The sequence below is a fragment of the Cynoglossus semilaevis genome, chromosome 1 (assembly GCF_000523025.1).
Source record: "Cynoglossus semilaevis isolate Cse_v1.0 chromosome 1, Cse_v1.0, whole genome shotgun sequence".
Taxonomy (NCBI): domain Eukaryota; kingdom Metazoa; phylum Chordata; class Actinopteri; order Pleuronectiformes; family Cynoglossidae; genus Cynoglossus; species Cynoglossus semilaevis.
Window position 1 is genome coordinate 17,810,901 of NC_024307.1, and position 22,125 is coordinate 17,833,025.

At 39.8% G+C, this 22,125-nt stretch overlaps 3 protein-coding genes and 1 long non-coding RNA gene across 22 annotated transcripts in view; 1 reads left to right on the forward strand and 3 right to left on the reverse strand.

The window, feature by feature from the left end:
• The window catches only part of mark3a (MAP/microtubule affinity-regulating kinase 3a), a 32,160-nt gene extending 30,328 nt beyond the window's left edge, over nucleotides 1-1,832 (reverse strand). For 4 of the 16 annotated variants that reach the window (XM_025055572.1, XM_025055582.1, XM_025055557.1 and 1 more), the window contains exon 1: nucleotides 1,215-1,827. In XM_025055572.1, the coding sequence (XP_024911340.1) occupies nucleotides 1,215-1,265 (51 nt within the window). In that variant the 5' untranslated portion in view covers nucleotides 1,266-1,827. Of the gene's footprint in view, nucleotides 1-30; nucleotides 1,161-1,214 lie in introns of those variants that run through there. The other 12 variants (XM_025055578.1, XM_025055606.1, XM_025055598.1 and 9 more) reach the window with 7 other exon arrangements.
• A 1,992-nt stretch (nucleotides 1,833-3,824) lies between these two features.
• Nucleotides 3,825-11,610, reverse strand: eif5 (eukaryotic translation initiation factor 5). The gene is made up of 12 exons (XM_008315945.3): nucleotides 11,457-11,610; nucleotides 10,638-10,867; nucleotides 8,047-8,326; nucleotides 7,877-7,958; nucleotides 7,478-7,650; nucleotides 7,259-7,370; nucleotides 7,051-7,181; nucleotides 6,432-6,593; nucleotides 5,941-6,102; nucleotides 5,598-5,762; nucleotides 4,671-4,811; nucleotides 3,825-4,312 (listed from the first exon to the last, which is right to left on the reverse strand). Exons 3-12 carry the CDS (start codon nucleotides 8,116-8,118, stop codon nucleotides 4,214-4,216), a joined length of 1,299 nt encoding a protein of 432 aa, XP_008314167.1. The 5' UTR covers nucleotides 8,119-8,326; nucleotides 10,638-10,867; nucleotides 11,457-11,610; the 3' UTR covers nucleotides 3,825-4,213.
• Nucleotides 11,611-12,465: 855 nt separating this feature from the next.
• On the forward strand, nucleotides 12,466-16,822 carry vps29 (VPS29 retromer complex component). 2 transcript variants are annotated; one of them, XM_008315957.2, is made up of 5 exons: nucleotides 12,466-12,962; nucleotides 14,361-14,372; nucleotides 15,675-15,866; nucleotides 15,958-16,193; nucleotides 16,373-16,822. In XM_008315957.2, exons 1-5 carry the CDS (start codon nucleotides 12,960-12,962, stop codon nucleotides 16,488-16,490), a joined length of 561 nt encoding a protein of 186 aa, XP_008314179.1. In that variant the 5' UTR covers nucleotides 12,466-12,959; the 3' UTR covers nucleotides 16,491-16,822. The 2 variants fall into 2 exon arrangements, with proteins under 2 accessions (XP_008314179.1, XP_008314186.1); XM_008315964.2 differs by lacking the exon at nucleotides 14,361-14,372.
• Nucleotides 16,058-20,862, reverse strand: LOC112487133 (uncharacterized). Of its 3 annotated transcripts, none has more exons than XR_003049934.1 (3): nucleotides 18,418-20,862; nucleotides 17,573-18,041; nucleotides 16,058-16,214 (listed from the first exon to the last, which is right to left on the reverse strand). It is a non-coding gene; the product is annotated as an uncharacterized LOC112487133 (long non-coding RNA). The 3 variants fall into 3 exon arrangements; XR_003049935.1 differs by having other exon boundaries at nucleotides 18,397-20,862; XR_003049933.1 differs by having other exon boundaries at nucleotides 17,573-20,862.
• Between the last annotated feature and the right edge of the window lie 1,263 nt (nucleotides 20,863-22,125).

Below are 22,125 nucleotides of genomic sequence, written 5' to 3' on the forward strand. Positions count from 1 at the left end.
TGATTTCTTCAGATCTTAGCATTTACTTACACAGCTCTGCTGTCTCCGGGCTGCTTGAGCGCCTGTCATGTTTGTGCAGGAAAAGAACTCTGCTCCAGACTGATGCTATTCTCTTCAACAATCCCACAGTGACTGTTTTTTCCCAATTCCAGATCCTTAGTTACCACAGACGTATAGACTGAGGGGAAGTTGTGCACTGATCTCACTGGAGTCTGATCACAGACAGGAAAAACCCAACAGGGAGCCACACACTGGCCTTTCAAAATAATGTGTGCATATCTGTCTCACTCACTAAGCTAAAAAACAAAATCGTATTAAAAGTGGGTTTAGTTAGTACTACCACTTACAATTAAATACTGATTGTGCAGGCTCAAGGAAGGCATATCATACAGATATTTCATATAAAAATAATACGGGTTTAAGGTCATTCCACACATACTTTACTTACTCACTAGGGTCTCTAATACCCTAAAATGTTCTTTTAAATAAATTGGGTTTTTTTTTTTCACATTTACTTCAGTCAAAAACCACCCATGTAAGACGTCAGTATCCCAGCTGTTATGTAAAAACACCAGTCTCTAAAAGGCAAAAGGATATAAAAGAGAACCAGATTCTTAAAATTCTATAAAATAATTTAACAAAACTTTTTCAAATTGTTTTCGTAGTCAATCGAGTTTTCTTGTGGAATCCGGACCGGAAACTGATATTTCAGAAAAAATGGGGGGATTCAATTGGTCACGAGGGGGCGGGTTTTAATCTGACCATATTTGGAAGCTAAGCGCTGAAATCTTAAATTGACAGCTGTGGTAGCCAATGACCAGTGAGCTGCAGCAGAACTGTTGCCTGCCAGATCCAGCAGCTCAAAGTGCTCCGGGAGTTTTGTTTGCGGTTCGGGCCTAAATTTTTTCAACACTACTTCCCCTATGACCCATTATCATAGTTTATGACTAAAAAAAATCTGATTATTTGAATATATTACTTCAAAACATTCAACATGTAGGAAACCTACAGGCCGTGATTGACGTAGAGGATATCCTTGTTTACGATTTCACCTCCAACCGTGTCAAACAATTATCTGTCCTCCGGACTATGAACGCCACACAATTTCAAAAGAATATTCCTTTAACTTTAACAAGACTTTGTGACTACAAATAAGACAAACTACACAAATCTCTAAATGTTAAAGTGTCACAATAATAAAGAGCTTCACTTACACTTTCTGTCATCTTTTCGTTGACTGTAGGTAAAGGAGTCTTTGTTGACATCTTTAGAATTTTCAATGTTCCTCCCTTCACTGTCAAAAATAAAAATGCTACGACTTCCTTTTAGCGGAAAAAAAAACGAATCACAGCTCAACTCTCCGTCTCCTTTTCCGGAGAAACTGTCTCAACATGGACTGTGACAATTTCTGAACCAAATCAGATGTGTCAAAAGTGGACACAGTAAATATAAACGCCCCCAAAACTTAATCAAATTCTAATTCTTCCCGGTCTTTCCAAGGCATAGTTCATGTCGTGAGTTAGATACTGTCAATGTCCGTTTTTCCGGTTGGTTCCAGAGTCAGTGAAGGCAACCCAACTAGGCGCTGTCGGGAGAAAAATGTTCCAGGACGCGATTTTTCTTTACCAAAAGAATACTGACAGAAGCAACATGTTCCCGTTGGATATTTCCCATATCATTCTAGAAGGTTTCGGTGGGTGAAACACTCGCCGTGGGCTCAGTTTCGTCCATCTCCGGCGGCCCAAAGTGAAGCTGCTCGCTGTGTTTTAGGTGGGACCAAAATGGCTGCTCAGCGGCTGGGCTGGATTAGGCTGCATTCACGGTCCACCGACAGACTTCGACCTCCTGGCACTGTTGACTGTCTAAACTCCAATTTTTAAACAGCTCTAATGATCATGTGAGGGTTTTTTCACTATATGATATCCATCCATCCATCCATCCATCCATCATCAACCGCTTATCCTATATATATATGTTATACTATATGATATGTTCTAATAAATGAATTTTATTACATATGTAGTCTAACATTGTAGTTTTATCAATACGAGAACATACTAATAATACTAATACTCATAAAATACTTTATTGGAGTTCTCTCAATCTAACGATATGTATTTTTCTTGGTGATGGGTTTTGTTTGCTTTGAGAAATCCCATAAGATTTGAAAACTGCCATTGTTAATACCATATTTGTCCCTTTTGGTGCTACACTTTTTTTAAAAATTGCGATAACTTAATATTTTAGACAATATTATTTTTATTCAGAGACATGTTCCTAAATGCACGGGGTTGACTCGTTATTTTCAAAACACCGGTGATACGGACAGGTTGTTTGTTAATTCATGTATAGTTTTTAGTACTTAAAACATTCGTATTCATAAATGTTGTTTGGGGTTTTTTTTGGTTAATGAAAAATAATATATTTCCATCATATTTTTGCGATTTGTGACATTTTGGGGTTCTTTCTCCTGATTTTGTGCTATTGTTCTCCACCACTCTTTTAAAATTGTGTTAAAATACTTTCAAATTATCATGGAATACGTTTTCTTCATATTGTAAATTAACGTTTAATTTTCTTGCTATATTAAAATATTGTCTCCATAGGTCACAGTAAGTTTGGTAAAACTTTTACATGACACAGAAACTGCTATTGTACATTTGTAGTAGATCAAACAGTAGAGGGTGTCCTCGGAGCTGTGATTTTATGTTATTTCTGATTGAACGTGAAAGCACCAGGAGAACGTCCATTGGAACGAACAACGGAAGTGACGACAGCAGCAAAGCTCGCTGTGATTGGAGAAAAGAGAATGAAAAGTCTCTATGGGAATTTATTTCACACGAGACAAATACTTTCAGCTTTTTTTTCTTGTGTGGTGGTGCACACTTATCAGCAGAAGAAAAACTGGTCAAATAAAACTAACTTTCACATTTGTTTGGTAATCCGAAATTCGTCACCGTTGTTCTTTTTAAGTGGGATAGCACCAAGCGGGATCAAACTGGCGGTACACTGCACAACGGCCATTTCCATAGTGGTGTTTGTGGATGAGAATTCAATACTATTACTATACTTCCTATTTGCACACTCATTAGGCAAGATGTAACCGAATTCTGTAAATTTTTGTTCTATCTCCAGTGCCCTCGTGTCTACTAAATACAGGGTCCAAGCATTGCTGAGAGCCACTGGGACACCAAATTCACAAGAACCATCTTCTGGTTTTCCGCTGTACTTTTACAGGGCACAGAGCTTATCCAGAGGTTCCTGGTCTGGAAGTCATGACGTGTCGTGGGTCAAGCAGTTCAAGTGGCCCAGCGTTCCGATGAAAAGAGGACAGTGGGTTAAAGGTTTTATTGTCACATCAACTTACAAGCATCGTGCTGTTTTGGTTGACGTTGTAGGTAACTCAAGATAAGAGTTAGTCAAATTATGCTATCTTCGACTTCACTTCTGATGTAGTACCAAAGGAATGCATCAGGGGACAGACGATAAGCACACGATTGGATAGCTTATCAAATTAATTTAGTGATGCTGCCTCTCGAGCAGAGACCTGGGTTCGATTCTTAGAGGAATATTCCTAATATCCTGAGCCTGAGTTGCCATCCCATACTCAATGGCGCCTCCCGTGGCAGCCTGTGTCGATTGCAAACATTCGTATTGTAAACTCCCACATTGTGGAACTAATTATACCATATAAACGTAATTATAATTTACATATCTGTCAATAAATCCATTTTGAATTGGTTATAAAATAAACCAAGAAAAACACCAAAATAAAGCAGATGTGGTATAAAAGGTAAAAAAGTTCCCAGCAATCACATCAAACGCTTGTTTCTGTACAGAACACAGTCAGTGTCATTTTTATTCCATTCATTAAAACAGTGGACACAGTGAAGTAAATGGTGGTTTGTGGTGAAAAACAACGTTAAACTTTTCTATTAACTGAAAATAGAAGGACGAAAATGAAGAAAACAAAACCTGAATGTGCAGCCACCCTGATCCCACATTAAAATCCCAAAAATCCACTTCACTTAAGCAATTTATAAATCTCAGAAATCAGACCCAAGTTAATGAGCAGCAGGTGAAGCATCGGGTTAATCATGCTACAAAGCAGAAGGAAGAAAGGGGCAAGCATTTAGGATGTACAGTCATCAAGAGTCAAAGCCACAACAAATTTAAGCATTATCATCGTCTTGATCATCATCAGCCCAGTTTCTCAAATGGCATCAATGTCGATGTCATCCTCTTCTTTCTCGGGCGTCTCTGCTTTGACTGTCTCAACTTTGAGCTCACGGGCAGAGGAAGAGTAGACCACCTGTAGGAAACAGGACAGGGAAAAAAAATGGGTGTCAAACAAATTAACTGTACCCTCACTCAAGTGATCACCACAGCACCACCTAGTTTTAGTTCAGTCCACTATTTTGTTCAGGCAGCGTGAGAGACTTCAACAGTCTTCAACAGTGAGAGCTTTGATGATGCTGATAAATGCAGCTCACTTTCACCCTGACGTGAGCAGTGCTGGTAGACTCTCACGCAGCCTAATGTAACTGATCTCCACATAACATTTTCTAAATAATTTCTAGTTCTTTCCTGGTCCACACCTGCTGGGCTACATCAGAAAGGTTACATACTCTGAATTGGGACAGTTAGTGTCTGTAGTTCTAGTGTTGTACCTCTACGTTTTCGTCTTCTTCCTCTTCTTCTTCCTCACTGCCCTCACTTTCCTCCTCTGCCTCCTTCAGCCATTTAACAAACGGCGCAGCCTTGGCATGGATCTCTTTGGCCAGCTCTTTCGACACATATTTTTTAGAGACCTGAAAAACAAAGAATGAGGGGCAAAGAAAAGGTTTAGTTAATTTTTTCCACATTCATACAATCCATTTTTAAAAAATGATTTGGATTTTTTTTTATCATCCATATGTTCCTTGTATATTCTGTTTATGCCTAAGAGAGTTGAGTGAAAAAAATCAGAATTCCTGTGCTCTCAGGCTTGGCTAATAAAGCCAACTTGATTTGTATAATATACTATATTAAGTGAAAATATAAAATGTAACTCTTAAGTATACACACATCTGTCGCTACTTTGTTTCCCTTAGCTGTGTTCATAATAGATGATTAGCCATTTAGCTTTTATGGCTAAAAGCTAAATGTAAGCTAAATGAGTATCTTAATATCTTAGCCCACATGTCAGAGCGCAGAGGTTTTATTTTAAAGGCTGTTTGAACCTGACTTTTTTTTCAAAAAGTTGAAGTTAATTACTTAAATTATCATTTTTATAATTTTGAGGAAGATTAAAGACATGTTAGAAGGATTTACTGTAGTTTCCTGCACACTGTTTGTCACACAATTTTATGGTCACTAATCAAGTCACCTTACATTTATTTATTCTAAAACACATTTAATTAATAACATTAAGCTGATGAGGACATTTAATAATTTGTCATAATATTTCTTTTAAAGAACCTGTTAATTATCAAAAAAAATACAGCTTCACTGTATACCCAAGAGATTTAAATGACATCCGGTGTTTTGTATCTTCCATTTGTCATAACTTGCTAAGACCTGATTTATTTCTCTTTTTTTGTTGTTGGGTTACTGACCTTCTCTGCCCAGGCAAAGATGACGTCCTCCTCCAGCAGGTCAGCATCGTAAAGGTCTTTGAGGATGATGGGAACTCGAGGCAGCAGCTGGACCTGATGAAGCTTCACCACACACTCAAAGCCTCCCATCAGATACTTCTGAGCCTTTTTGTTGTTGTGGCAGAACTAATGGAACACATCAAGACCAGGAAAGAATTAGAGGAACCCAAGATTAGTTTAACCATTTTAGTACAAAAACAAAACAAGACAGAGTTAGAAGGAGAAAGTGATTCAGTTCATTTGACTTAAATTAGAGAAACCTGGCAGAGCTGAGGAGTCAGGGGGGAGTTCAGGATTGACTTACTCTGAGGAAGTGACGTTTGTATTTTTTGATCTGCTCACGGATGTTCTCGTCAAACAGAAGCTCACTGAGGATCAGGGGGCCCATGGCCTTCACGTCCAACCGCTCAGCCTCTGCCAAGATGTCCTTATCAGCTCCATCAATGGTTCTATTCTCCTTCTTTTGCTAAACACCAGAGGGAAAGGAAACAGTACATTTATATACATCTTCATATTAATAAATATGAAATAAATCCACAGACACTTTTTTACAATACCAAAAAAAAAGAGACACTACTCAGTCCTTATTCTTGGATTACGTAAAGTTGTCAATTGCAAATACATCATTTTTGCATTAATATTCAGTAGTATTAACTGCAGCCCTCTGCTGGACTTAAATTGTACTGCAATCAGAAAGTGATGGCATAAAACCACCAGCGTGGAAAAAGTATTTCTATGAATCATCTTCATTACTTTGCCATCTTGTGTGTGTTTTCGGGATTCACATGTTCTTACTTTGACAAAGTTGTAAAAGAGATTAACTCTCTCCTCCAGAGGTTTCTCCAGGTCCTCGCTGAGTGTCAGGTTCTTGGCGTGGTCACTAATCTCCTCCATTCTTCGCCTCTGCGCCTCCTCTGTGGTCTCTTCGGCCCAGTCCTCGTCGTCGTCGTCCCTGTCCTGGTGTCCAGAAAAAGAAATGGATCAAATTGTAGAAGGAGTTGGGAAAATGATTTTAGTCTTGTGTAGTGGAAATATACATCATTTAAAAAAAGCATTTTAAATCTTTGACTTAAATAATTAATATCAAATCAGTTAATTTCAATGTCAGTCTCACTTTATTGATGCAAAGGTCAAATAAAGCGAGACACAGAGTGCTTAAACGAAGGTCTAGACTTGGGAGCACAGACTGGGGTCTGATCTGAAAAACACTTGGTTCTGTTCAGACATGGAGAACATTAGGCTGCAGTGGGAAGTTCTCAAAGATTCAGTCACTCAACTGTGGCCTAGACAGTTATTAGTCTACAGTGCCAGTATGCATGTGTGTGCGTTGACCTTGTCAATAAGGCTCAGTTCTAATGGTTGTCTCCGTTTCTGACTAATGTCTCTGTGGACACTGAAGGTGTAGGCGACTCACCACAGCTTCAGGAGCATCAAATTCCCCATGGTTTCCAGCTTCTCCCCCTCCGGAGCCGTTTTCCTTGTCCTTCTTACGGTTCTTTTTCTCCTTCTCCTTCTTTGCAGATGCGGATCCACTGTCATTGCTCTCTGTGATTGAACAGAAGTGTCAGTCATTTTCAGATGGACCACAGATCGCGGTTACGTTAAACCACACTGCCTCTCACCTGGTGGGTTTTTGAGGATGAATGTGCACAGTTTGTGTCTAGTGTCCAGCATGCCACGGTTTCCACAGGCCTTACAGGAAGTGCCGATGGTTTGTTTCTTGGGATTGACATGCTGCAACAATGACAAACGGATGACATGGTTTGTACATTGGTTTCCAACAAAAAAACAAACAAAAAAAAAAACCACCAGTGACACCGGAGCCCCAGGCAAACATTTACCAGATCAGTTTCAGGGTTGTCGCACTCGGTACACAGCACAAATTTTCTGATAAACCCATCCAGCATGTCCTGCAACTTGTTCGCCTCATGGGATCCGTTGACGATGTAACGGTCGTTTTTGGTATCAAACTGGGTCTGAGCGCCGAGTTCACAACCAAAAAACTTGGTCGGGTCTAAAGGAGTGACAGAAAACAAAATGGTTCACGCCTTCCTGGCTAGTCAAGAGAAATTTCATTTCATTTGACATTTAACATAAACCAAGGTAGAAATCTTTTTATTTTATTTACTATTTTCCCCAAGGAGTTTGGCAGTAAAAAATAAACAACACTCGGGTATAAAGCATAATGACATTTTATGAATTTAAAGAGAAATATGTCTATCATGCAGTGACAAACTCACATGTTGGAGGCCTGTTCAGTGCCTTTGCAACGTCAACCATGTTGACAATAACCGTCTTGATTCCATTCCCTTTGCCTTCAACCTGTGTGGATAAAGTGTGACAACTGAAAACAAATAGCATTTTGTTTGGTCTATAAAAGTCGCACAAAGACCAGAACTTGATTCTCTACCTTGGCAATCAGACGGGGCATCTTGTAGCGATAGAACTGGTCTGAAACGCTGCGGTTGACGTTGACAGACATTTTGGCTGGATGTAAGCACTATCAGTAAGATAAAAGGATCTTGGTTGGGGATTTTTCGGGATCTTCTGTCTGGAAAAGAGGGGATGACATAAACGACTGCAAGCGTGCTCGGTCTCTGACATGAAAAACGTTGTGCCGCTGTGGCCGCAAGCTCCTTGCTTGAAGGCGAGATTTCCACCACACAGGTTCCAACGGCTGCGCAACAGCTCTGAAAGAGTAGGGGGACAGAGAGGGGCCGATTATTTACCCGTCAGGAAAATAATTTAAAAACAACCCAAAGTCTGTAGAACAACACGTGTGATTTCAACTAACTACACCAGGATTTTGTCAGATGACTGAGGAAAACAACCATCTTTTTCCCCCATGACAAGAAGTCTTTACAAATGTTTTTTGTATTCCTAAATTAATTTTTCATTTATTGACCTTTTCTTTTAAATATAACAAATACTGTCCACTAGTGTTAGTCTGAGTTTGTTCCAAAAGTTACATTTTCACCAATTTCTATTTAAACAGATAAGTTACTGCTTCAAAATAAATGGTGAACATTTTAAGAACACAAGCACAGGAGACAGTAGAAAGAGTTTCATTGTACTTTATAATAGTTTATCACCATTTAAATGTTCCTTTGTTAGATGGTTTGTCATTATAGTACAAGTTAGTCACGGTTCAGTGAGATCTGAACAATACTTTTAAATTGTGTTTTTAACTCCAAGCAAGGGCAAAGTGCAGAAAATATATAAACAAAAAAACCCCAAAAATTCCAACTCAGCTGCCTCACTCACAGGCATGCAGCTTTTTGTCTCCCTCTCTACACACACACAAACACTGACCCCTTTGTGAGACACAGGGGCCCCTGGCTTTACTCACATAAGATCCGCTCTTATTAATGGGTCACAAACATGAAACCTAGTCCCTGCCAAACACACATCACCTTAAATGCCCCCACTACTACAGCAACCACTCAGGCTGCAGGAAGTATGATCAAGTCCACGTGAAATGACTCAACAGGTTTGTCATGGGCACAGTTAAGTGTGGAGGCGGTTAGATCAGAAGGGCAGAGGTCAAGACTGTAGCTCTGACCGACACTAGAGACTTAAGGTGACTCCAGATCTTCACAAACTCCCTACTACTACTCATCTTAGAAAACCAGGTCTGAGGCTGGGACTGTGGGCAGCCCACAGAGAGCGTAAATGTGTTCAGTAAACGTTGATAGCATGTCATGATTAAGGCTGCAACAGTTTAAAAATGGACCGACTGTTATTACCATTACTACTACGAGCTCTTTCTGATAAATGTAGATTAAAAAATATATATATATGTTTTAGCATCTTCACAGAACAAAGAAGGATTCACTAACATTTTTAATATTCCTCAATAATGTAGGAAGTCATATGGTAATCATCAGTTATGAAAAATAAAAAAGTATTTGGTACAATATCATACATCCTTTAAGACAGACAACCTACCTCTTATGAAATTAAAACTACACTTAAATATTGAATTATGTCAGTAGAAATGGATTACAACCAGCTCATCTGACATTTCTTCAATTTATTAAAAAAAGTGTAATGTGTAATTAGTATAATTTTTTTCTTCTTTAAATAGAAACAGAAATGTGTAGGTTTTTACAATTCTCATTTTAAATTTTCCACATCATTACCCCAAATGCCACTACAACACACATGCAGCTGTGTTACGTTACGTTGACACCTAATATTCTTAGCCACTGCAATATCTTTGACCCACTGCTGTCCTGAAGTGATAGAGGTAAAAAACAACAACCAAAAAACAGGATCCACCATATCCATGAAGAAAAAAACACCAACAAATACTGGGCCTTGAGAAAATGACAATCTACCTTGGTCCATTATAACCATTTCTGTTTATAACAGGAAAGAAATGTGAAAATCACCTGGATCTTTAGTTTGTGGTTAAATTCGCAACATAATCATGTGGTTTGGGTGTTCATAGACACTTCAATAACTAAACAATACAACAAATGACTTGACAGATCAGTTATTACTGCCATATGTTAGAGACCACTATGTAATACAAAAATCTAAACCACTAGGGACTAACCAAAACCATAAGGGATCCAATTTAAAAATAAATTCTGTATAAATTCTCAGAGGGCGTTTAACAACTGTTCTATATTCACGTGGTGGTATTCCAACGTATAACTTCATTTGTGAGCTTAACAAGCTGAGTAAAAGGGGATCTAAACCATTTAAAAGTCAAGGATTTGTAGCGAGAGAAACTTGGATGGGAGAAGACACGAAAAATAAAACCTAGATCATGTGCTGGCTAAGTTAGCGGAGAACTTGGTGCATAGTGCGTCACACAGTCACTGCACACGAGTGACTAAACTGGGAGACGCCATTTTGATTCAGTGGCACAGAAAACACGTCAGGCTAACGAAAATACAGCCCGAACGAAAACTACTAATAAAACAAAAACTACAAATGGTCAAGTAAAAAAACCTGGGGACACTGGGGAGAAACTGTTGATCCAAAACTCACCGTTTTCGCAAAACAAAGACATAAACACAACGCTGATCGTCCAAGCGCCGCAGTGAACGGTGTGTCTGATGGCTGGAGCTGGTGCGGGATCGATTACAGAAGGGCTTCTGTGCGGATTTGTGACCGTGGAACTTTAACACCTGACAGCGTCCAGACGATGCAGGTGCCAGACTCGACAGAGAAGTGGATGATGAGTTTATTTCGAAGAGTCTTATTTTCAGGGAGGAAACCTTTGGGGAAGGAAAAGGGGTCCAGCGTTATTACACAACGTTTTCACATGCGCTCTTCCATAGAACTGAAAGCAACGTTTGAACTAAATTACGAGGTGTGGCACATGCTCTTCATTCTTAACTAAACGAGTCATAACAATACAATTAAATAACACATAATGTCCCGTTAGTTACAGTGAATTATCCTAGCTTAGCGCGAATGGCGGCTAAAAGGGTAAAGCGTACACCTGTTTTGCTCCTTCGTTAGTTCGAAATGGCCATAAAACAAGTAAGTGTCATATACAAAAACAAATTAAACACAAGACCGTGTATTCTAAATTAAACTCTGTACTCTAGGCCCTGTCTCTGACTAGGTTTCATAATCACACGACATCAGCAAATAGACGAAGCCCAGGCGCTAACGCGTTATTTAGCATTTTAGCCTACAGCTGTCGAAGTGTGTGAAGGTAACTCATTGCCTAGTTCCTTTAAGGGCTGATTTGACTGAAGTTGCTTACTACGTGTCAGTGAAATGAGACATTAAATGTTAAATCAATGCCAACCAAAACCGAGAACACAATTAGAACAGACACGCTTTTATTTCGCTTACCTCTCGAATGTTCTGCGAAACGACGACGCCTCTCACTATTCTTTTACACTGGATGTAAAGCCAACAGCCAAGGAGCGGCTTCAGCCACTTCCGACTGTAGCACTCGTTTCAAATTAAAATACCATTCTCTCGACTACAGCCACCCCGATGACATGGCGGTCTCGGCCAACTCCGGATGGAGCATTTGTTTCAAATTAACATACTGTTTGTCTACTGCAGCACATCAGCTCCAGAGTGGTTATAGCCATTTCCGGTGCTATCACATTTTAATATCACATGCCACCTAGAGCATCAAAATACACAGCCCTTGATTTTGACTACATTTGTTTCACGGCGGAAAACAACATGTCGCTGATTGGCACGAAAGTCAACCAATAATTTAGACCGTGTTTTCTTGTTACATTGTTGCGTTTGATGGTCTGATTTGCGAAAATAAATATGAGATTCTTCCACTTAGCTTTCCATTTAGGGGTCCATGCTTTTTGTATATTATTATTTTAGGATTATTTATAAATGGAATGTTTAAAATATATATAATTATTTATCTAATAGTCATTTTAAAATATTTTTCTTGTTTGTCCAGTTTTGGATTTTTTTTTGTCCACTTGGAGTTTAGGAGAAGGACCATCATGTCAAAAACGTCTGCTGACAGGATATTTTGAGAGTTACAGAAACTTTATCGAGCAGCTATGATGGGTACTGAAGAAGAATGGCTGACTATTCCACCTGTAGAAAATGTAAACAATAAAGAATACTTGTATTATGATTTTTTTTCACAACACTGTGCTAGCTAGTTGTTATTCCTTTAAACTGGGTTTTTCCAGCTATTGGTATGTTTTTGTCATTGTTTCTTTGGTTTTCTTCAAAAGGAAAAAGTGTATGAGATTAGATTACATTGATCCCACACTGGGGAAATTGATGTGACTTTGTCCTTTTGTCTGTCAGACTACCTTTGATCTATTGAACATATGCATATCAATAAGACTGGTTTCTACAGGCAAGTTGCCCAAGTGACCCACATTTGGTCCTAGTGTAATTTTTTAACATTTTTAACATTATTTTGTTTTTATGTGCTCTCTACACAACTTTCCTTACAAGTTTGTCTAACACATGGCTGACCCCACAAAATCAGAGTATTATAGGAGCAGAAGACTCTGGGCATTTTGGATACCAGGGGCTGACCAGACAAAGTTGTCTTGTCTATGGTTTGGGTATCAGATGTGGACTAGATCATTTTACCTGGTCAAAATCAGGGGGGAGGAGGCGATAAAACAAGGGTGCGACAAAACAAGCTCATTAGTGACACATTGTGGATAAAAATATGTATAGGACACGTTTGTCTTAACTAGGGCATAAAGAAATAATGTGTTTTTTATTTTTTAAGAAAAACAGGAAGTATTTTAATTTAGCTTGACGCACCCCTGCCCTCATTGGCTGACGTCATGACGTCATTGCACGGCGCTTCCTCAACTTGAGTCGAAGGAAGAAACTGCAAAATAGAAGATGGTGAGTATGAAATGGCGACAAAATCCACATTTTGTGTTTCTCTTCCCGAGTGTGTTACTTATATTTGTCTTCGTGGAGTTGGAAACATAAACACACTATTACTTTCAGTGTCATCCTAGATTAATGTCAGATTTTTTTGAAGTGAAGCTGTATCGTCAGATCATCTGCGGTCACATGACAGTTGAACAGTTTTAAACAAAATATGATTTTTAGAAGCAACCAGTGACTTTTTAATCAACAGCTACCTTCATGATTGTTCTAAAACACCTACCATGGCGCGTTTGTAATAAAATAGTGTTTGTATGTTTTTTACTTTTTCGTTATAGTGCACCAGTTGTCACTGCTAGCATGCTAATAGCAGAAGCCGCCCCTGCAGATATGAAGACGTTTCTGATGAACATTCAATCAGAAATTAAGACATTCTTATCTTTTAATTACTGATATTAGTAAGAATGAATGGCAACTGTCTGCAGTACATGAACGGCACACGTTTGTTTTATCCATTCGTTAATTTATTCCATCATTCACTCTGTCTTTCCCTCACATCCGAACAGGTCTTAAAACACGCGATTTGAATTTGATGATCAGAAGATTGATGTATTTATGTGTCATTACTGTCATATACCCAGTATACAACAGTCATATTTCTTACTTGTTATTTTCTAAGATGACTGATATGTAACTTTCTACGTATTACCTTGAATTATTTCTTCATAAAACTCTCAACGTGGTAACGATGGCAAATTTGTGCAATTTTTATAACTTAAATATTTGGTCCATAATCTAGGTAGTAGGCAAGAACAAGTTGTTTCTTAAATAGCAAAGACGTACTTGTCACACTTTCAATTTAAACCAGTAAATAGTAATGATGTTGTGTTGTATTTCATTCTTTACATAAATGTATTATCTCGAATATGTAAGTTTTACAAAGGCTTGATTTAAAAAGTTGTCATGACGACGATAAACAATAATTTCCGTCAACAAACAGCAAAGGTAAAACTAAAAAACATTGATTTATACAAACATATCCACTGTTGATTGATTTAAACCCAGTTTTGACTTTCTTGCCATTTGCTCACCATCCTTCAGATCACGCAAACATTTTTGCTTTTTTTAATTTATTATCACTAATCACCTGTCATTAACAATTGATTTTACCACAATGTTTGATTTTGGGTTTGTTTTGAATGATTCATATCTGTTGAATTAATCCATTCACCTTTTTCATTTCTAATTTCAGTTTTTTTTCTCCTCTTGTCCCAACCTGTTCTTCATTTAATTCTTTGTCCTTTTTTCCCTGCACAAAATCTTTGATCATGCACCGTGTCCTTCTGTCCACGCACATCCTGCCTTCCTTCCTGTCTCACCCATTCTTCCCCCTCCTCTCCAATCAACCAGGCTGGTCACCGGGTGAGTATGCCCACTCTGTTTTGGACTTTCTGTTTTCTGCTCTGCCTGCATCACTAACGCGGCAGTGGGAAGGTTCGGCCATGGAGCTTTGCTGCAGTTTGCACGAAAACCAACAGCGCCCTTTAAATCAACAGCTACAGCACATGTCTAACAAGTTGCCATGATTCAGTTACACTAGCCTAAATATTTCACTGGAATAAATAATTCAAACAATAAATAGTGAGATATTTAATGTCTGCAATTTGTGTTAATTTTCTGTGATACAGGTAGGAACAAAAGAAGATGCTTATAAATGAAAATAACATGACCTTGAGTTAAAGAAAGTTAAGAAAAAGTGGTCCAAAGTACTCGGTAGCTTCTCTCTCTGTCTCTCTGAGGGCATGTATGGGTCAAAAGTCATGTTTTGGCTTTTTTTTCCCCTTAAATTTAATGATTCTGTCAGGGTCGTTCCTTTGTGTGTTGTGTGTTTAATCTGTGGTTGAGAGTCTGAAATCCAACTGTGGTGATTTCAATGACATTTTTCCACTTTTTTTCACAGTACAGTTTGAATTCAGACTTTTCTTTTATTGCTTTTTAACACAGAATGTTGCTTATTTCAACAAGAATTAAATTTGGAACTATTTGGTTTGGGGTTAACAACTCCAAAGTTAGTTTACTCTTTGGATTTTGTAACAGATTGAAAATCATTTATTAACACAGAGGAGTGCTCTGCTCCATCCTAGGTAGTGAACATGTCAAACACAAGCAGTAGTTTTTGAATCTGGAAGAGTTGCTTCCCAGGGAGATCAGACGTGGTTACTGTTGTTAACAGGACATTGACAGAGGTCAGTGTGCCCCTTCTACAAATTGTTTGGAAAAAAATAGGGTTGTCTTCAGAAACTAAATTGTCACCTGACCTGCCCTGTTACCTCATACGAGGAGGTGTCATGTCAAGCAGAAGAAGAATACACAACTCACTTGCGAATATGATGGAGGTTCAGAATGTGCTGTAGCCTCTGAAGAAAGTAAAGATTTGTTTGAAATGTGAGCGTAGGAGGTGGAAAGAAAATAAAAAAAGAAGAGCCGTGGCCAACCATGATGGTGGACCTTTAGTTCAGCTTTACTCATCTGAACATAGCTGGGTCACTGAAGGCACTAACATTAGCTAATCCTGAATGAGAGCTGAGCTGTTGCTTGCCTGTGTGAACGCAGCAGCGTTCCAAAGGCGTCGTTATCGTGCCAGGACATTTGAACACCGCAGCTCAGCTGCGTCTCGGTGGTTCTGCCCACTGACTCCCGTGTGTGTCTGTGTGATGCCTTCAGTTGGTCCTGGTATTAGGTGACCTGCACATCCCTCACCGGTGCAACACTCTACCGGCCAAGTTCAAGAAGCTGCTGGTGCCTGGGAAGATCCAGCACATTCTGTGCACAGGAAACCTCTGCACCAAGGAGAGCTACGACTACCTGAAGACCCTTGCAGGAGACGTCCACATCGTCCGAGGAGACTTCGATGAGGTCCGCCCCCGTTTCTTCACAATAACCAAACCAATCTTCACAGATGTTGACTCAACCTGTGGTTCCCCCCGTCTTTGTGTTTTCCCCTCAGAACCTGAACTACCCAGAGCAGAAGGTGGTGACCGTGGGTCAGTTCAAGATCGGTCTGATCCATGGACACCAGGTGATACCGTGGGGGGACATGGCCAGTCTAGCACTGCTGCAGAGACAGCTGGACGTGGACATCCTCATCTCTGGACACACACACAAGTTTGAGGCTTTTGAGAACGAGAACAAGTTCTACATCAACCCAGGTTCTGCGACAGGAGCCTACACTGCACTGGAGAGGTAGGAGAGCCAGCTGTGGACCTGACAGAAACATGAGACAAACATGATACATTATATTTACATTTGACAATTACACTTTGGTCAACCTTAATAAACAGATGTCAAAGTCTGCTTTACAATTAAAAATACATTTGGACTCATTTAAAACCAAATGATCTGAGATGTTGTTTTCTTCACAGCAACATCATTCCCTCGTTTGTACTAATGGACATCCAGGCGTCGACAGTGGTGACGTACGTTTATCAGCTGATCGGAGACGACGTGAAGGTGGAGAGAATCGAGTACAAGAAATCCTAAAATCAGGAAGTGCAGGAGGAGGAGGAGGAGTGAGAGGAGGAGGTTGAGGGTTTCAGAGTCTGAGTTCATTCTTTCATTTCCGCCTCAGCTCGGCCCTCATCAAAATGTCACGCATTACCTGAACTCCAAACACACTCTGTGTGTGTGTGTATACAATTGTTAATCTAACATTTGACTGTTGTCTTGTCACATTTATGTTTGTGTCTAAAGAAATATTTGGTGCCATTCTGTTTGTTTAATGTTTTATTTCCACCATGTTCTGTCTGCATACCCAACACCACCATTAGTTTCCTCTAGTCCATCAACACAATAAAGAACTTATTTCACACTAACTGCTTTCATCTTTTATTTTCAATACTGCTATATATGCATATACAGGGTCATTCTTTCCTATACCAAGAACAACCAGTGTTCTTGGTGTATATATATATATGTACATGCATATGTATATATTTATATATATACTGTATAATTGTAGTTGTTAACACAGACCTTTGATGGAATGTGTAGCTGATACATTAATTAAGAGGAAATATTTGTTTCAAGTCTGATCAATGAGAAATATAAGTCATCAATGAGCATGTTTCCCCACGATTATGCATAAGGTTGATAATTACAATAATGTTATTAATGAGTTATAGTAATAGTTGTAGTATTTATTTTTTATACTAGTGTTTGGGTAGCTTTTATTTTATTTCTTGATTTGCATGTTTTTGATGATACTTTTAATTTAGTTAGCATTTAGTAGCGTTAGGGCAATATTAGCTCTGCTCCACTTGAAAATCGTACTCGTTTGTCCAGGGCCCGCCCTCATTATATACGCGACATTTGTCCAGCTAGCCTTCTGTAGCTCATAAACACAAAATGTCTTATAAAATGAACGTAACCAGGCTTTAGACAAATTCCAATAACAAATGGTTCGAGCCTTTCTCTGATCATTTGATTAACTGGAAAAACAACAGCGAAAACACTGTTTATGATCCAGGACATTTGAGCTACATCTATACCATGACTGTACATTTGCCTTTTACATATTTACATGTTTTTACATATAGCGCTCTTCTTTATTGAGTCCAGATTACCTGCAGTACCTCTTGGGAACACTGGGTGGTACGCCCTCCCCACTAAGAAACGGCTGATTAACTGATGCGTGACTGAAACAACCAGTTTACACCTGGACCCTCGTGTCTGTTGTGTCTGTCAAAAACCACAGTTCAAAACGACAGCAGTGCTCTCCGGAGAAGAACATAAAGAATCAGATGTTATAAATCTGAGAAGGTATCGTCGTCCCACTCCGTCACAGACAGTGAACTCAGACACTCATCCAGAAAATCATCGCCATCTTCTTCATTCTCCGTTTCCTCATCCGTCTGTCTGATCCTGGACTCTGGAACCACAGAGAAACATTTGACCCGCTGCTCTGTCACTGGATCAATAAGGACACAGCACAGACTTCTCACACACTCACTCTTCAGACTTTGTCCTGTGGGGGTAGGTGGCGCTAAACTTTTCTTCGTCTTCCTCTGTTTAGATGCCGATGTCTTTCCAGATCTTTAAAAATATATATAATACAATAAATTACATTACACCAGATGTTAATGTGAAAATTCACTCAAAAAATTCTCAAACATTAAGCTGAATTTACAATCTTTTTATCTAAACAAATACATAGCCTAAAACTTTAGCATGTATGATCATATTTACAGTTAGCTTTTGACAATATGGCTTGCATTTCTTGAATATATTTTGGCTTAGATTCAGCTCACTTTAACTTATCTTCAGGCTAAGAGCTAGCCACAGCTGCTCTTACTTTAAAATATGTTTTTATTAATGATTATATTTTGGGAACTATTTTGTTGGCGGTTGTTTAAAAGAGATTAGAACATTTTAATCAAATGTTATTGACCTTTACGCTTATGTTGCTCACCCGACTGTCTTGGTATGGAGTTTTGAAATGGAGGATTTCCCAGAAATCCTTGCACCGCTAGTCTTCCTGTTACGTTTCTTTACTTCAGTGGAAGAAATGTCAGGTTGCCGATTTGGTGCAGGTTTTTCACTGTGGTTCTCAGATGAGGTCACTGGCTGATCCTCTGTGCTTAGGTTAAAACCTACAAATCAGAGAAATTAGTAAAAAAAAAAGAGGATGATTTGTTGTCAATAAGGAGTCTGGAATCAAAGTTCCCAACAACAACAACAACTGTCCAGGCTCAGGGAGCAGTTGTTGTTGTTGAGCGATCTCAGCACTGACCCGTTGGTTTCCACCGGAGCAGCGCGTTCCTGTAGTGCTGCAGGATGAGGCCGTGCACGTGTGCAGAGCTGAAGGAGGCTGAGACGGTGTGGAGGTACTGTCTCTGAGCCGGGCTCAGGGCCGAGTGCTGAGGACACAAGGTCGGCGATCAGGTTACAGTGCTGCTGCTGACTGTGAGAACTGTGTCACCGTGTCCCGTGAGTCAACAGTAAGTACAGGCGGAACAGAGGATGATGGGAGATTTACCGTAAGAAAAGAACCTCCAGACCTTGTCTTAGGGAATTGTGTTGTTTCACTTTGTTCTGGTTCTGGTTCTGCAGCAGGTCCAGTGTTTCTGTCCATGTCTGTGGCTACAGCATTTAACCCTGTGAACATGTGGGAACAGAAAAACAGAAAAGAAGAGCAAAATGAATCAGTACCAGGATGATGGGAACAGTACTAGTAGGAACAAGAATTTCAACCACATGAACCATTTGTTTCTCTAGGATTCCATCCTAGAAAGTACCAGAAGCTGTCAGTATTTGACAGCAGTAATCAGGGACAGTACGGTCACTGCAGCCACCCTGGATTTAATAAAAGTGATGAGACTGTTCTCCAGCTACAGGTGAAACCTCAGGACAACTACGCCACTCTCTTTGAACGTGACACTGCAGCTCAGGTTCACATGGAGCTGGATCACTTTTCCAGTCCTCCAGTTTTCGACTGCTCACCAGTGTCTCCAGTGTGAACTCTCAGGTTTCACACTGACAGATTTAACATGTGACGACATTTTACACAAAAATATACGTCTGTTTAAACACCACCATCTCATGTAGAGGAAACACCCAGAGTCGTCTTCACTCACCTGTTCTTGTCTCATTGTGTTCAACGTCACTGTAACATGAAAACAACAATACAGCTCTCTCTCAGTGATAAATACAAAAAAAAGAAATGATTTTGTAGTGTAACTGACAGCACCTGTGCAGCGTCTCCTCCTGGTGAAGCCTGACGATCTTCTGATTTTTTGCCATGTAAAGATTAGAGTGAAGTCTAGACAACCGACAACGGCAGACGAAGCAATGATGACAGCAGAAACCCTGAGGTCAGTGTCAGATCTCAGTGATGACCTTATGGTCCGGCGGGCGTGTCCACTGTCTCTGGAGACACTCCTCTTCTACAGTTGTTCTCCCTGGATTCATAGATCATAGATTTAAAGACATGAAATCATAATTAAAAGTACAAGGGAACTTTGATAAGTGCAAAACTGGGAAGGACAGAAATATCGGTGCTCACTTTTGCATGACATAAATCCATCACAGGAATGAAGGATATTTTGGGAGCTCTCAGTGTACTTGGCATTTATTTTGTCTGGGGCGATTGAAAGAACTTTTGCAGCTGGTAGACTGAAGAAATCAAACTCCCTTATGCTAAAACAAATACACACATGACGGAGACTATTTTTTAGTTTATAGAAATATATATAAATTAGTACATTCCTCTAGCGTCGAAGCGTTTGTAAACAAATCACCAGCAGATGGAGCCAAACATCATCTGTATCAATAGCACTGAAGCAAATCTCCACCTCACTTTCTGCTGGTGGCCCAGTTATGGCTTGCTATGATGGCCAACATAGTTTGGTGTCCTGTCTAAGAACACACCCGCCCACACAGCAGCCTGTTGATGTGTGGATGTGGGTCACTATTAGCACTGATGCCGCCCTGCTGGGCAAGTGAGTTTGAAGCAGTGATTTTTGGTCACATTGGTACATGTGTTTTACAGATGTGTGCTACACATAAGTCAGCTGTCCAAAAAACACATCTGGACAACTAAATGATTCTGTTTAACTCCTTTATACCCTGTATGGGTGGAAAACTTGTCCACAGGTTCTGATGGAACCTCTGTCTTTGAGCTCAGATGTTTATTTGGACCAACTGGGGGTTAAATTAAGCTGAGCTGTGACCCAGTTTCTGGATACCCTGCTCTGCTCCCAGATATGGGCCTCTTGGATCCTTGTTTAAATGTTTCCACATTCTGCTGTGTCCCAGTGTCCCCTGTGAAGCATTCCTCAGAAAGAGGTTATGTAAGACCAGTGTAAATGGGTTCACTATTGTTATTCAGCTGTGAGGATGGAACTCCTCCAACATGGTATCCGGGAAATCAGAGTCTGGTTCCAGAGTCAGAGGAGAAGGAAATCAGAGTCAGATTTTCTGGAACCAGAGTCTGGTTCCAGAGTCAGAGGAGAAAAACAGATCATGCCTAGTTTGAAATGACCTGCCTTGAATTTAAGGTCCTGGATTTTAAAAGGCATCTGTGTCACTCTGTGGTAAGACTTCAGCCCTGTGTGTTCGGAAAGACTTGGGAACAGGACATTAGGAAATAAAAAACATAATATAAATACAAATAAGGCCTAAACTTTAATGTTGTGTAAAGATTGTTCACAGATGGTGAAAGAGCATTTGGTGTTCCTGCTAGAGGGTTCTAGCAAGAAGGTCAATGGTTCAAATTCTGGTGAATGAATTCTATGTGTGTGCGTGTGCGGGGGAGTTGAGGGTTTAAAGGACACAAGGACTCAAGAGGATTCAAGGTTCTTTAACACATGTTAGACATCGGATAAACTAAATGAGTTCCCTGGTCCTGGATCAAGCCCAAAGTTACAGAGAAAAACAGAGTTCAAAAGAAAGAAAGTGTCGATTGTGCAAAAACAACAAGAGCAGGTAACAGAGATTTCTCAGTCCAAAAACATACAGATGGGTTAGGTGAATTGTTCACTTTAAAACCACCACAGGTGTGAATGTGAGTGTGAATGACCTGGGGTCAAACCCTGACCTGTGTGTGTAGTGAGTCACACACAGTCCTGGTTACTGTTGGGTTGGCTGTGGGTCAGTTATTTGTCCTCTTGTGGTTGTCCAATCTGTGGGTCATGGGATCATAGATGTTCATGCTGCTTCTTCAGCACCATCATCATCATCATTAGGTCGACGTTGACAGACGTTAATGTGAAGAACTGTTTTACACTTGTTGGTACTTTTACAGATCAAACTTGAGTTGGTAACTGACACCAAGCTCTGCTTTAATGAAGTTAACAAACAAATTAACAACCCACCCCCCAGTCAGTTGTCATCACCAATTACAGTCATTTCTATGAAAAAATTGAGCAAACAATAGTGTTGTATTTCAATAGACCCCGAGCACATGTCCACCAGGTTCCACTCTAACTGTTTCTATTAAACCGTTCTTTGACTTTGTTCCTGATGTAACAGAAATTTCCTGTGGAATTTCCAACAGTCAGCTTCCAGTGAAGGTTCGGGTCAAAGGTTACCTTCACTGGTTTCACTGGCTTTGTCGAGTCTTTAATGGAAGACGGGTTTCTTCACTGACAACTTCCTTCCACTGGCAGAGTTACACAAA